General features: G+C 33.1%; 1 protein-coding gene across 1 annotated transcript; it reads left to right on the top strand.

The window, feature by feature from the left end:
• Positions 1-1,979: 1,979 nt before the first annotated feature.
• Positions 1,980-5,330, top strand: LOC118481045. Its single transcript, XM_035976133.1, has 3 exons — positions 1,980-2,257; positions 2,362-2,615; positions 5,134-5,330. The coding sequence occupies exons 1-3, from the start codon at positions 1,980-1,982 to the stop codon at positions 5,328-5,330; spliced, it is 729 nt and encodes a 242-aa protein (XP_035832026.1).
• The last annotated feature ends 10,262 nt before the right edge of the window (positions 5,331-15,592 follow it).

The raw sequence follows: 15,592 nt of genomic DNA, 5'->3' as shown, positions 1-15,592 counted from the left end.
ACTTGATGTTGTATGATTTGGATCAAAGCTTGAATACGAAGACGAAGATGTACTTTGAGTTACATTACTACCCTTTGTTCCAGACGAACTGTCAGCACTAAAACCAGTTTGGATCTTTGGGCTGGAGCTGGGGTTAGCCTCAAACTTGTTCCCTCTGTAATATAAACTGACATCTTGTTGAGCATTCGGATTCGTCATGATAGCAGTTTTCTGAATATCCAATTCATGCTCTTCAATTTTCTGAATGAACTGTGCCAAATTCATATTCTCAGACTTCCTCATGTGTTTCACAATCATCAAATAAGTTCCCCACTTATGTTGTGGTAGTGCTTCAGCTAGTTTATCAACCCACTCCTCGTCATCTTTCTTTATATCCAATCTTCCCATTTCCAAAACAAGATGACAATATCTGTCAATGGTCGTGTTTGTTGATTCACCTTCGAAAGCTACAAACATATCAAATGATTTCTTCAGTAATGCCTTTCTGTTTTTAATCATATCTGCACTTCCTTTGAACTTTTGAATCAATGCATTCCAAATCGATCTAGCAGTGTTCTCATGTTGAAGTAAAACAAAGATATCTTCCTTTACTACTTGTTGTAAAAGACTAATCATCATTTTCTCACTTGTATACTTCAATTTATCACTCTTAGAAAAGTCACAAAAAGCTTTTTCAAGCCCACGCTCGTTTTTCGGTTTCTCGTAATCTTTGTTTAAAGCACACCATGCGTCAAACTTATATGCTTGCACCCAGTTCTCAAATCGATTTTGCCAACCTTTAAAATCTTCAATGAACATTAGCTTGGGTGGTTTTTGGTAAGTTCCTGTCTCATTCTCACTGTACAATGTTTCGGCAGCAGTAACAGGAGCAACAGGTGTTGCAAACGCATTGTAAAATTCCTCGTCCATGTTTCGGCAAATTTTTCACAAAATTACAAGTTCAAATGAAATTAGAAGTTTCAAACGGAATATCTTTCCAAGTGAAATTCCTCCTCAAACGAGATTACCTGCACAACACTTTTCAAACGAAATTAGATTTTCACACGGAATACTAAGTTCACACGGAATTGCAATTCTCAAACGGAATTAGTAATTCCACGCGGAATTACTCACACAAAATAACACTTTGAAACGGAATTAACTATTTCAAGCGGAATTAGTTAATCCCGCGCGGAATTAGGTGATTTCGTGTGAACCGGCTCAAACGAAATTACACACAGAAGCGAAATAAGGAATTTCAAGCGAAATTATGTAATTTCGTTTGAAATCAAGCTGGTAATTCCGTACGGAATTAGGCTGACGTCATTTTTTTCGATCTGATGTACAAACGGAATTACTGATTTTATCAAATATAGATTGAATTAAGGTCCAATTTTCTCAAGGATTCATTAAAACACTGTTTCGCACTTAATATGTGAAATTCAAGAAATTTTGACCATGAAAACTAGTTCAATTTCGAAAAGAAGGTATAGAAGACAGAAATTATGGCTGTTTTCGCAAGAACTCTTCTTCCTGAGCTCTGATACCACTTATAGGATCGATTCGTGACCCAAACGAGTCAATCAGAAGAGTTCTTGTCTGTTTCAGAGGCAGAATCAAAGAAACGGACTTGCAAAACAGCTTGTTTCACTATTAATCGTCTTGTTTTATTGATATCACAGCAATACAGATCAAACGACGCGTCGGCAGCACTTCGGTACCGGAATCACGAAGGTTACAAATGATTTCGCTTGAATCCTATTTATAGTGTTTTAATTCCGTTTGAAACGATCCTAAGCGGAATTAGAATTCCAAGCGGAATCTAATTCCGCACGGAATTACAACATCTACACTTTCAAGCGGAATTACATGTTCAAGCGAAATTACCTTAAACTCTATTTCTCGAACTACGTGCCCTGATCTAACATACTTAGTACAAGACTCGATACAAGACGAAGTCGACAGACGTATGCACCAACAAAGATACATTTCCATGGTCTATGCTTTTTGCAGATGATATTGTGCTAGTTGTAGATACTAAACATGACCTAAATGCAAGGTTAGATCAGTGGCGAGCAACATTAGGGGAAAAAGGCTTAAGGATTAGTCGCTCTAAGACAGAGTACCTTTACAATGACTTTAGTGGTGCATGCGATGGGGAGGAAACACAGATCACCATTATGGGTCAAGTGGTTCCTTGGACCACCAAGTTCAAGTATTTAGGATCTTTTGTCCAAAAGGATGAGGGGGCCCACCGCTTACAGGTTGGTTGGAACAGGTGGCGAGTAGCCATTGGGGTATTGTGCGAGAAGAAGTTCCCAGCTAAATTAAAGGGAAAATTTTATAGAGTTGCTATCAAACCGACTTTATTGTATGGGACAGAAAGTTGGGCCATCAAGAAAACACAATCGCGAAATATGGAGGTAGCAGAGATGAGGATGCTAAGGTGGATACATGGGCACACAAGGTTAGACAAATAAGAAATGAGGTTTTTAGGGAAAGGTTAGGAGTTGCTAGTATTACGGATAAGATAAAGGAGGGGAGATTAAGGTGGTTTGGGCATGTGAAGAGGAGACAAACAACGGCGCCAGTTAGAGTAGTGGAAACCATCAATGTGGAGGGGAGGACGAGTAGAGGTAGGCCCAAAATGACTTGGGATGAGAAAAATAGACAAGATTTGCTAGATTTGCACATGGTCGAGGATAAGAGTTTGTGGAGACGTATGATAAAGGTTAATGACCTTTAGGGGGTATAGACGGGTTTTACCTATGTTTTAGGGTTAGTGATTTCCTATCTTCATGTATCTAGGCAGGGGCGGGCCTACCTTATAATAAGGGGTAGCCTCCGCTACCCTCTGACGCTTCAGCGGTAGTGTAAATATTGGAAAAAATGACTTTTTTGCCGTTTTTTCGATTTCGTCACCCTTTTTTTGAAACGTTACCCCTATAAGAATTTTCTAGATCCGCCACTGTATATAGGTCTATTTGTTGCCCTAGGATGCCTTATATGAATCTATTTAACTATGTTACTTTTTTCATCACTTCCTATGTTTCTTTTGTAACATCGTTTTTTTTAGTATACAATTATATACACACACACGTGTGTGTATATTTATTATTTTTTACTTTTCGTTGGAGCCGAGAGCCTCTGAAAGCAGCCTCTCTATCTCCAAGGGTAGAGGTAAGGTCTGCCTACACCCACCCTCCTCAGACCCTACTAGTAGCTTCGCTATATTTGTGGGATTTTTACTGGGTACGGTTGGTGAAACGGGATCACTGGAACGGATTCAAACTAGGGAATTGGGTTTAAAATCTTGTTCTCGACGTTTGAAGTAAGTTTGAATACTAGTTTATTTGCTATTCATTAAAAAAGGGAATTACATAAGGGTTGAAAAAACATTAAGAATCTTTGTATGATGTAGTAATTATATTCTATGGCTGTTGAAAATATCATTGTCCATAAAAGAAAACAAAAATCTATTCAGTAAAATTACATCAAATGACAAAGACGTATTTGTATTTACTCGTGTTTCTTTTTGGCCACATGATGTTTAAAAATACTTCAATTTTAAATTGATGAAGATATCCCATTTTCAGTTAAAATGTGTGTATATATTTCGAACTTTTGAATTTGATGTATGACTTTTAGTAGGGTACAATAAACTTGTTGTCAATATAAAATATAAATCATTTTCACCGTCATTTAAGGCTCAGGCTATTTACACACCCCCTTGGTTTATTCGCACACCCTAAAACGTCTCGTTTTGGTAAAAGCGGGGCGCTTTAAGATAAAGTCAACAGACAAGGGCTGAGCCTGTCAGTCCTTGTCCGATGACCTCGTACCAAAGCGCCTCGCTTTGACCAAAGCGGGGCGTTTAGGGCTGGCTGGTTATTTTTGGGGGAAAAAAGTGGTTTTGGTGGAAAAAATGAGTTGTTGGTTTGTTGTTTGGTTGTATTTGGTTGTGTGTGTGTGTGTGTGTGTTTTTTTTTTTTAAGTTGTAGATTTTCGTTTTATTTTTATAAAACATATATAATTTAAAGTTGATTTAAAGTTGTTTTATTTATACAAAACATATATAATTTAATTGTCAGTATTATATATATATATATATATATATATATATAGGGGAAGGTTCTATGCAGAACACAAAATATTGCGAGAACACGCAGAACACAAAGAATCACCTATTTTTTCAATCCTAAAAACCTAAAAAGTAAATGAAAATGTTGCAAATGTAAGATTTATTGTTTCTCACACTAAAATTTAAAAACAAAATATGGAAAATTTTCAGTTTTTGTATAACCTACACATATGTAGGTTATGTGTAGGTTAAATTACCAACATGTATGTTAGCTACGTGTAGGTAAAAAATATGGGTTTTTATGTATATATAATACACATATATGAATGTAAGAAACATAAAATTTTAAAAAAATGAAACTTAAATCCCAAAATTTAGTGTTTTAGAGTTGTTCATTTTGTTCTCGCAATAGTTAGTGTTCTGTAATGATCCTCATCCTATATATATATATATATAGAATTGCGCTAAAATAAGAAGCACCTCCAGTTGTAAGAACCGTGAGAACTACTTGATCCGGGGCGAGTTGGACCAAAATTTTTTTTCATAAACGTAGATGTGTGTATTATAAACACATTTGTAAAAAAATCAAAAAAAAATGTCGTGTGTGTAGTTTTGAGCACCACAAGTTTGTGTTTACGGGTACCGTAAATTTTCCGATTTAATTTACGGTACCCGTAAACACAAACTTGTGGTACTCAAAACTACACACACGACATTTTTTTTTTTGAATTTTTTTTACAAATATGTTTATAATACACGCATCTACGTTTATGAAAAAAAAATTGGTCCACCTCGCCCCGTACGGTGTAGTTCTCACGGTTCTTACAACTCGAGGTGGTTCTCATTTTAGAGGTCCCATATATATATATATATATATATATTTAAGTTTTACACTTTCCTCTTCACATTGTATGAATCAGAAAAGGAAAAACACTACCATAGGTGAACCCTCTAGAAGAAATCGTAGGCTGATACATAAAAATACATATAACAAATTATCGTCTTCAGAATCAGACGAAGTTACAAACACTTAGAAAAGCACCAAAATGATATTGAAATTTGTGAGCTTTCAGATTATTTTAGGAAACATCAAAGAAGACTACCTCACGAAACGAGGTTTCATAATCATGCGAAACGAAAAAATTTGATCTTGGAAGAGATGGAAGAATTGGATACAACTTCAAGTCATGAAGATCACTCTGCAGAAGTTGATCATGACGACTGTAATAAAACGGAACATAATCCCAGATTGTCTAGAGAAGCGCTTTAATCATGTGTCATATGTTAGACGGAATATAGTTCAACTAGAGGAGTTCTGCCATGTGGATATCGTTGTGTTTACATGCAGTGTACAGTGTTCTAATATCACCATATTGCTGCTATCAAGTTTAAGGATGCATTCCACGGGATAGTTTGGCTGACCGTACGGATATTCAGCCTGAGGATGCGGTTCACCTCCGTATCCGTAATCCGAATAGTCGTGTTGTGCGTCGGAGTCTTCCACAGGGACATTCAAGTCCAGCTGCATCGTATTGTCACGATAACGAATGCCAGATACAACCTCCTCCTCCCTCATGTTGTAAGGGATCGGTATATCGTACGAGGCAGAAATAGCGGTTCCCTCGTAAGAATTAGGAACAACAGACTCCTCAGAGTATTCACCGAAAATGTAGTTGCTAAACCACGACATCGTAATCGCTGAAAAAATGCTCTCCTCAACAGAATTTTCACAGTTTAAAACAAAAACCAAACAGAACCTCAACCTCAATTTTTTGAAATGGATAAAATTTTTTTTGAGGATACGAGACATAACGCATGACCTGCCTCTTAAATGCATGAAATGAGGGTCGAAGCGCCGCGCTTTGGCCAAAGTGCAACGCTTAGGGTTCAAACGTGACACTTTTCTGGAACATCGTACAAAATATAACATCGCATCAAGTCTTATCACCCTTTGTCTGCAGAAAGAACCCTAAACACTCTGTTTTGACCAAAGCGGACCACTTCAAGGTACTGAACAGGGACATCGTACACCATCAGATCACCTTTTGTCTGGAAAGCAGGCCTAAACGCCCAGATTTAACCAAAACGGAGCGCTTTAAAGGGTGTGAAAATAGGGTTTGATGTGTGTGAATATCAAGGTCCTCATTTAATCATATTAAATAAGAAGTATAATATATTGAATTTAGAAGTTTTTTCTACTTTTTTATTGGTGAATATTCTTTAAAGTGATATTATTACAACGGTAGAATATAATGCCAAAAAAGACATGAATCTTTAAAAGACGTGAGGGTGAGAAGAACAACATTTTAATTTTGCTTTTAACAGCGTTTTAATTTTGTTAAAAAGGGTGAAATCGATTATATCATTATATGACTGAATTTATTACGTAAGAAAATATTCCAAAAAGATTTCATCGATTATTATTTCTTTATTTGTGTGCAACAATGAACATCTGTACGTTATATTTGTGTATTTATATATTTATAGAGACGTAGACATAGGGGCTATTTGAAAACTTTTAAATAGGTAAGTGCTGAACCAGTAAGAGATCTAAATAATTAAATGATGAATTAGTAAGAGGTCTGAACCATTAAGAGCCAATATAATGATTAACCGTTCAGAGGCAGATGTCTGACCAATTCAGATAAGAGGTCTTAACTATTCAGACTTAGTATAATGATTAACTATTCAGAGGCAAATGTCTTAGGTGCTGTTTGTTTTTTCAGAGGTAGAATGTCTACAGACTGTGGACCACATCTGCAGCAGAAGAAGACTGTTTGTTTTTTAGGTTCTGCAAGCTGCTGAATATCATACAAATTCTAATTACCACATACATAAACCTTAATAAGCTCCGATAACACTGTATAGTCATCATATATTCATATACAGAAACCTTAATAAGCTCTGATAACACGCATCTGCCAAATCAAAATCAATCGACTAATTAACAACAGAAAACAAATATAATGGAATAGAAAACTCACGATTGATCTCGCAAGGTTCAAGCTAATTTATAACAATATGTTGATTTTCATATAAACTACTCACATAGCTTTAATCCTACATAACACTGTACATAATTTCACTGAATTTGAAACCGAAAATACAAGTATATCTATATACCTATCTTTCAACATATATAGAAAGCTAAAGATAACACGCATCTAATGAATAAAAATCAATCGATCGACTAATTAACAACAGAAAACAGATAATAATTGGATAGAAAACTCATGTTTGATCTTACAGGGTTGAGAATCGGAAAAAGAAGGAGGTAGCAGAAAGAGTGGCGGTTTCCGACGAGTGGATTCCGATTCGATTGGAAAATCGAACGTCTCGAACGTGACGACGGATTCAAGAGATCCGCATGACACTATCCAGCTGGTCTCGGAGGTCCATGGAGTTGCCATAGTGGTTGTAGGTTGCAGTTATGGTGATTGTGTTTGGTGTTTTGGATCTTGTGATGGTGGTGGCGGACGGTGGGAAGGTGCCGCCAGTGGGAGGGTGGGCGGCGGCGGTTGAGAAGATGAGGTGAAGGAGAAGGGTGGAGATGTGCTAGGGTTTTGTGGAGGAGAATAGAGTCTGCAGACCCAAGAAGACCTTGATCTATGTCTGCACCAAAAAGAGGTTATGCAGACCTTTTTTAATGAAAGATCTTCGAGAAAACAAACACACTGCAGACTCAAACGTCTGCGTGTGGTCTGCGTAGGGCAGACATAAGAGGTCCTGAAGAGCTTTTCACAAAAAACAAACACCCCCTTAATCATGCGGACATCTGCTTGCGAAAATAGTTTAAACCATTAAGTGTTGAACCATTAAGAAGTCTGAATCATTAATAGCCCCATTAAGAGCTAAACAAACAACCTCATATTTAATTAGCCATATTTAATCCAAAACGTAAATAGACTAAAAACTATTATAGAATAATATGGAAAAAATACGGTGAAGCGTAATGAGTTATTTTGAACCCTTGATCAAGAAGAGATTTATTTTGAAAGACGAAGTTTATTGACTACGACAATAGCAAAACGCTAGTCAAACTAATGAGTTATTTTGAACCCTTGATCAAGAAGAGATTTATTTTGAAAGACGAAGTTTATTGACTACGACAATAGCAAAACGCTAGTCAAACTAACAATATTTATATTTATATAGACATAGACATATTTAATTAGTCGTATTTAATCCAAGACGTAAATAGACTGAAAACTATGATAGAATAATATGGAAAAAATAGGTTGAAGCGTAATGAGTAATTTTGGATCCTTGATCAAGAAGAGATTTTTTTTAAAAGACGAAGTTTATTGACGACAAAAATAGCAAAACGTTGGTCAAATCAACAATACGATCGAAATAATAAATTACAAAAATAACATTATACAACCTTGAAAGCTCTCCAACTTAGACTCCTCCACATGGACAGACTTAGCACGGCTTTTAATCCTCAACAAGTAAGCAACCCATGCACTTTGACTTCACTAATAACATTTCGGATAGTCGGTTTATTCGCTTAAAAAACATAGTCATTCCATTCTTTCTAAATCGTCCAACATGTTAGAAGCATAACCGAGTAAAACATCTTCCTTTGGATACCAGGAATGGGAAACGAATGGCAGTGTAATCTCGTAGTTAACAATTGTTGACTTTTTATATATTTAAAAAAACAAAATTAAACACAGATAACATTTACTTCATTATTACCTATAGTGGAAGGTTCAAATGAGAAGAAAAAATTTGTAAGAATAAAAAGAATAAGTTTTAAACCAATAGAAATGCTTCATTTACTTCATTTAGTATGTGCATTTAATGTTATTAATAAGGTCATATAGGTAAATGTCTAATTGTAATTAATTAGTAACTAATAATTAAAATTGTAACTCACTTTTAAATATACTTTTTCAAGATAAAATATTTAGGGTGAATGACAATTTTCGACATGTGTAGGATAAATTTTAGTATATGTGTAGGATAAATTCTTAAATGTGTATGATAAATTTAGATATGTGTAGGGTAAATTTCGGTAAGAGTAAGATACATGTATGATAAATTTTGAAATGTGTAGGATAAAATGTTTTTTACTTTATTAATTAGAGATAACATAATTAATGAGAGGAGTTAGAAACTATTTAATGTTTTACCTTTATGCCCTTTCTTCTTTTTCTTCTCACACTAAGTTTCTTCTCAAATGAACATTCCCCATTACCTATATATTAAAATTACCTATTACCTATATATTAAAAATACAAATGAATGAATAGTAACATCTTAATTATTACCTATATATTATAAATACAAATGAATAAATAGTAACATCTTAAGTGATGAGTAAATGGTATCGGGTACGGGTACTGGTACCGGTATCAAATTTACAAAACCGGGTGTATTTTGGTATTGTTCGGCAGCGGTTTTTACCCTCAAAAATCGGTGTCGTATCAGTACCGACCGGTACCGAACCGTACCGTAACCGGTATATTCGGTACATGTACCCACTTTTGGGGATTTCGGTAATGGTATTTTCGGTACCGGTTGGTACCGAGCTCATCAAATCCTGTAGCAACGTAGCAATGCAAGTAATTGCACCGTTTAGATTACTTTTCATACACACAATAAGTAAAATGTATTTCGTTTGAATGAGGTTTTATATACACAACAACTTATTTTGCTTTCTTTTATGTCTTTTTCTATAATGAATGAATTGTAGCATGTAAAATTAACTTGGATATTTAGATTATTGATGAGCAAATCGTATCAAATCCTGTAATCAAACCGGTATCGTATCGCTACCAAATTTACTATACCAAATCATTTTCGGTACCAATTTGGCACCCACCTTTTGGCGTTTTCAGAATCGTTACTTTCGGTTCGACACCGGTCTAGCACCATGTATGTATTTATTGATTTTTACCTTCAAATACCATACCGTATTGTACCGAGTATTTTCGGTGCCAGTACCTAATTTCGAGATTTTCCGGATCGGTACTTTCGGTGCCATTACGTGTACCGAGCTCATCCATATTTTAACGTGTTAGCACTGTAATAACTGAACTGAAAACAACCGAATTTCCAACGTGTAGGACGTGTGGGTCCTATTATTATATATTAGGTTATTTAAAATCGCTTATTTTAGGACAGAGTGACTACCCTTACCACGTCATTTTTATTTATGTTTTGATATTTGGTATCTGCTTGCCGTTACTGACACGTGTTTACAGTCATTGGGTCCCCCCGCAACGCACGGACAGAAAATCAACTAGTTTTCTTAAAAAACTTGCATCATATAAAATCAAGCATTTTATTTTTTTGAATAACCTGAGTATAGTTTTTCTATATATTTTTAATGACTCCTTAAAAAAGTGTGTTCTATTATGCGTAATTGTATATATAACTGTGTAAAATCATATGCATTATGTTAATATATATTACGTGATTATAGCATGTAATGTGTAATTACATGCTTGCTATAACTATGCAGAAAAAAAAAATACGTAATACATATGTCTTATATTATGAGTTATAAACAATGCATTATAATCAATAAAAATGTTTTTCAAGTTAATAAAATTGTATAGAAATTATAAAAAAGTGTGTGTATATATATAGTGAAAATATAAAGTATAAAATACAATATTCCTTAACGTACAATACGTACGAGATGAAATTATAACATGCGTGATTAGTTTTATAACATGCATGATTAGGTTTTTACCCCATGCGTGATTTCTGATTTTGTACATGCGTGATTATGGTTTTCAACATGCATCATTAGGGTTTTGGAGTTTTATAACGTGCGTAATTTTCATATTGTACGCATCATACGTTAAGGAATATTGTACGTTAACCGGCCTCTATATATATATATATATATATATGTGTGTGTGTAATTATATATATTTTACTGCGTCCCAAAACGGATCGAGACCCTAAAAACGCGTCTGATATTGAAATATGGAAAATCAAAAAGGGGATGCATATGCATTGGAGTCGCAATTATTAAAGCAATAAAGCAAGTTGAATAAAAAGGAGCCCCAAATTCAACAAAGGGGTGCACAGGATGTACAAAACAATATATACGCTTTATGCAATTACTTAAAATAAAAGGACACCGACAACTTCTTTCGTGGACTTTCATGGTTTTTAAACAACTATAATATTATTACTAATTATTGTTGATTTGTTGTTATATAAACAAAGTGTCTTTGGAATAATGTTTATAAAGTGTTGAAAAATTTCTTTGGTGGTGGTGGTGGATAAAATATGTAGATTTAATAGTTTGATTAGAATAAATGAGTTAGCTATTCTAAAAAAGGATTGTTTTGATATGTGTGTGTTTGGATGTATAACATATTAAAGATCTTAGTGGCGGATCTAGAAAATCCGCATAGAGGTAACGTTTCAATAAAAAGAGATAACGAAATTGAAAAACATCCGATTTTTCCAAAATTTACACTAGCGTCCGAGGGTCACCGAAGCGTCAAGGGGCAACGAAGGTTACTCCTTCTATCACTCTAGGTCCACCCCTGAAAGATCTTACTAAGATATTTAAGCTCGTTTTTTTTTTGCAACACTCCAGCTATAGCTAGGTGGTAGAGATTTTTACTTCTTAGAAAAAATACTAGAGTTAATTTCATTGGTGGACCCAAGCCTTGGCTTGGGTGGGCGGGCGTCCCCTTAAAAAAATTAGTGTATTTTCGAAGTAAAAATCTCGACTGCACCCCTTGAAAATTTGGTTGAACCCTTCGTTCGCACCCCGAGAAAATAATTCCTGGGTCCACCATTAATTTTATATTTCTTGGTGTAGTTTAAAAATAGGAGTAATATAACTTTTTTCATTCAAAAATAAAAGCTCACTTTTTATAATTTTTTAGTTGTGTTATTTATATATCTATTTTTTTAATTCAAACGTATCAAACTCTATTTATATGTAAGAATATTTTTTTATATGTAAGAATATTGTTTATAGGTTTTCAAGTAACAAAATAAGTAGTCGAGATGATGTGCAAATGTGACATGTACTAGCAAATCAGCATGTAGTGTATTATATTATTAAGTTATAAACTCGTCTATTATACGTTGTTATACAATAAATAAAAAGGATATCTCTATTTATATGTAAGAATATTTTTTTATATGGAAGAATATTGTTTATAGGTTTTCAAGTAACAAAATAAGTAGTCGAGATGATGTGCAAATGTGACATGTACTAGCAAATCAGCATGTAGTGTATTATATTATTAAGTTATAAACTCGTCTATTACACGGTGTTATACAATAAAAACGATATAACAATATAATCTATAAAAATTTCATATAACTGACGTTTTTTTATTACCATTTGGCAATAGTGTACATACGACTAACTTGAGTCTATCACAAAAACCGTCTTATATTTAATTAGTTACACTAAAATATCATAATAGCCCATACATTACACGGGTTGAATACTTCAAATATCTAAAACACACACACACACACACACACACACACACACACACACACATATATATATATATATATATATATATATATATATATATATATATATATATATATATATATATATATATATATATATATATATATAGGGGAAAGTTCATTGGGGAACACTAAAAAAGTGCGGAACAGCGGGGAACCGACTCAAAGGAACTCCGATTGGACTCATTCCAGAGGCGTTGGAACCAGCTCGTCGAACCCTAACTAAGATCTCTTAACACTAAACCCTAAATCCTAACTCCTAAACTCTAAACCCTAAAGCTAAAAAATAAGGCAAAAACCTAAGCTAAACCGTAAAATCTAAACTATAAACCCTAAAAACTAAACCCTAAATGCTAAACCTAAAGCTAAACCCTAAAACTAAACCCTAAAGCAAAACCGTAAACCCTAAAGCTAAACCATAAACCCAAAAGCTAAACCTTAAAGCTAAACCCTAGAGCTAAACCCTAAAGCTAAACCCTGATATATTTAGGGTTTAGGGGTTATGATTCAGGGTTTAGGGTTAAGAGATCCTAGTTAGGGTTCGACGAGCCGGTTCCAACGCCGCTGGAATGAGTCCAATCGGAGTTCGTTTGAGTCGGTTCCCCACTGTTCCTCACTTTTTTAGTGTTCCCCAATAAACCTCACACTATATATATATATATATATATATATATATATATATATATATATATATATATATATATATATATATATATATATATTATTCATATGACTGAAATTACATATTGTGTTACATTACACATTTCTATACTAGTTCGTCTTATACCAAATTTAGAACCATTCTCAATAGTTTGTCTAGCCATAAATCTATCTAGTATAATAAAAGAAACCATCTTTTGGATACGTGTCATTCTCTCCTTCAACTCTATAATTTTTATTTATATTTGTTTAATAATTTTCTTTTAATAATAATATTAATAAATAACCAATATATAAATATATAGATATTACTTATTTTTATCTTTATCTTTATCTAAAATTAATAAATAACTTCAATTTTGCAATTTAGACCCTTTGTTTTTTTTATTTTAAACCAAAGTTTTTCATCTTTTGCAATTTCATCCCAACTCTTTTTTATTTTCAATTTTAGTCCACCATACTTTTCATCTTTTCCAAGTTTTTCGTTTCGTTCTAAATTTTGCGAGTTAACGGATCGCAACATGCGTGTGAGGTTCAACATTTTTCGTATATTTTTTCCCCTTTGATTGGCCCGTCGCGTCACATCTATTTTTCTGCGTTTGATAAGTTCGTCCAACATGCGGATCCTGGATGGACTTAGTTATTTTTTTCTATGTTTTACGTTTAGATTTAATTTCTCAGCAACGAGCGTGCGTGATTCAAATATTTTACGTCTTCTTTTCATTCGACGTTATTTTTTTTCCGTTTTTATTTATTTTGTTTTTACAAGATTTTCCGGTGTTGGTGGCCGCTGACAACATATTTTTTCGTATATTTTTTCCCATTTAATTGGCCCGTCGCGTCACATCTATTTTTCTGCGTTTGATAAGTTCGTCCAACACGCGGGTCCTGGAATGACTTATTAATTTTTTTCTATGTTTTACGTTTCGATTTAATTTCTCAGCAACGAGCGTGCGTGATTCAAAGATTTTTTGTCTTCTTTTCATTCGGCGTTATTTTTTCCCGATTTTATTTATTTTGTTTTTACAAGATTTTCCGGTGTTGGTGGTCGCTGACAATGTTTTTCTTTTTTTATTATTTGCTATGTAAAATTAGATTTAAGGATATAATTTTTTATTATTTGGTAGATTTCTCAACCCGACTACACACGGGTTTTTTAAAGATACTACATATTTAGTATTTAATATACAAAATTACATTTATTTAATCTATATAACACACATGGTTTTTAAAGATATAACTCTTTGTTAGATCTATTCAACACGTGTAATATACGAGGTTTTAAATGATGTAATTTTTTTTTATTATTTGGTTGATTTATTCAACCCGGTTATACACGGGTTTTTTAAAGATACGACGTTTTTACTATTTAGGATACAAAATTACATTTATTTAATATGTGTAATACACATGGTTTTTAAAGATATAACTTTTTTATTATTTGATATATAAAATTACATTTACTTAACCCATAGAATATACGAGGTTCATAAAGATATAATTTTTTATTATTTAATATATAAAATTACATTTAATCAAACCGTGTAATACACGGATTCTAACCTAGTTCTATTATATTCATTGAAATCAGATAAACAAAATGTAATCTACAAGTCTTTTTTATTATGGCGCAGCTAAAAATATATGTGTTAAATTGAGTAAAAATAATTCAAACCAATGACTTACCAATGGTTGATTGACAATATAGAGACGACGAAGAGATTATTAAATTAAGAATATCAGATATTAGCATTTGAAGTGATTCATAGTATTTTTTTTATTTGAATATTAAGAATTCATGATATAGAAGTTAATTGAGAATATTAGATATTAAATTAATATATTAATTAATAATATTTACAATATTATTACTAAGTTGATGGAGAGAATAACATGTGACACAAATTGAAATCTTTTAATAGAATTAGATAAAAGCTAGAGGTGCAAACGAGCCAAGCTTAAGCTCATTGAACTTATAAAACCTCGAGCACGACTCAGTTTAGCCTTGTTTCTAAAATTCGAGTTCGGCTCGTTTATTATTTATTAATTACTTTATAATAGTTATAACTATAATCTTTACAAAATTTATATATATATATATATATATATATATATATATATATATATATATATATATATAGTGGAGAGTTCAAATGAGAAGAAATTACAAATTAAGAATAAAAAGAATAAAGGGTACGTAGGTAATTTGAACAAATCATTTAATGAGTCTATCATTTATTCATGTTATTCAAATTAATGAACCCTAATTATTTAATGAGTTATCCTATAAAATAGTTTTGCATCTAACACAATAAAAACAATCATGCACATGATCCTACATATTCAACGTCTCCTACACCATAAAAACAATGTTTCCTACACCATAAAGACAATGTTTTG

The sequence above is a fragment of the Helianthus annuus genome, chromosome 8 (assembly GCF_002127325.2).
Source record: "Helianthus annuus cultivar XRQ/B chromosome 8, HanXRQr2.0-SUNRISE, whole genome shotgun sequence".
Lineage (NCBI taxonomy): Eukaryota > Viridiplantae > Streptophyta > Magnoliopsida > Asterales > Asteraceae > Helianthus > Helianthus annuus.
This window is presented reverse-complemented; position numbering and strand designations above follow the sequence as displayed.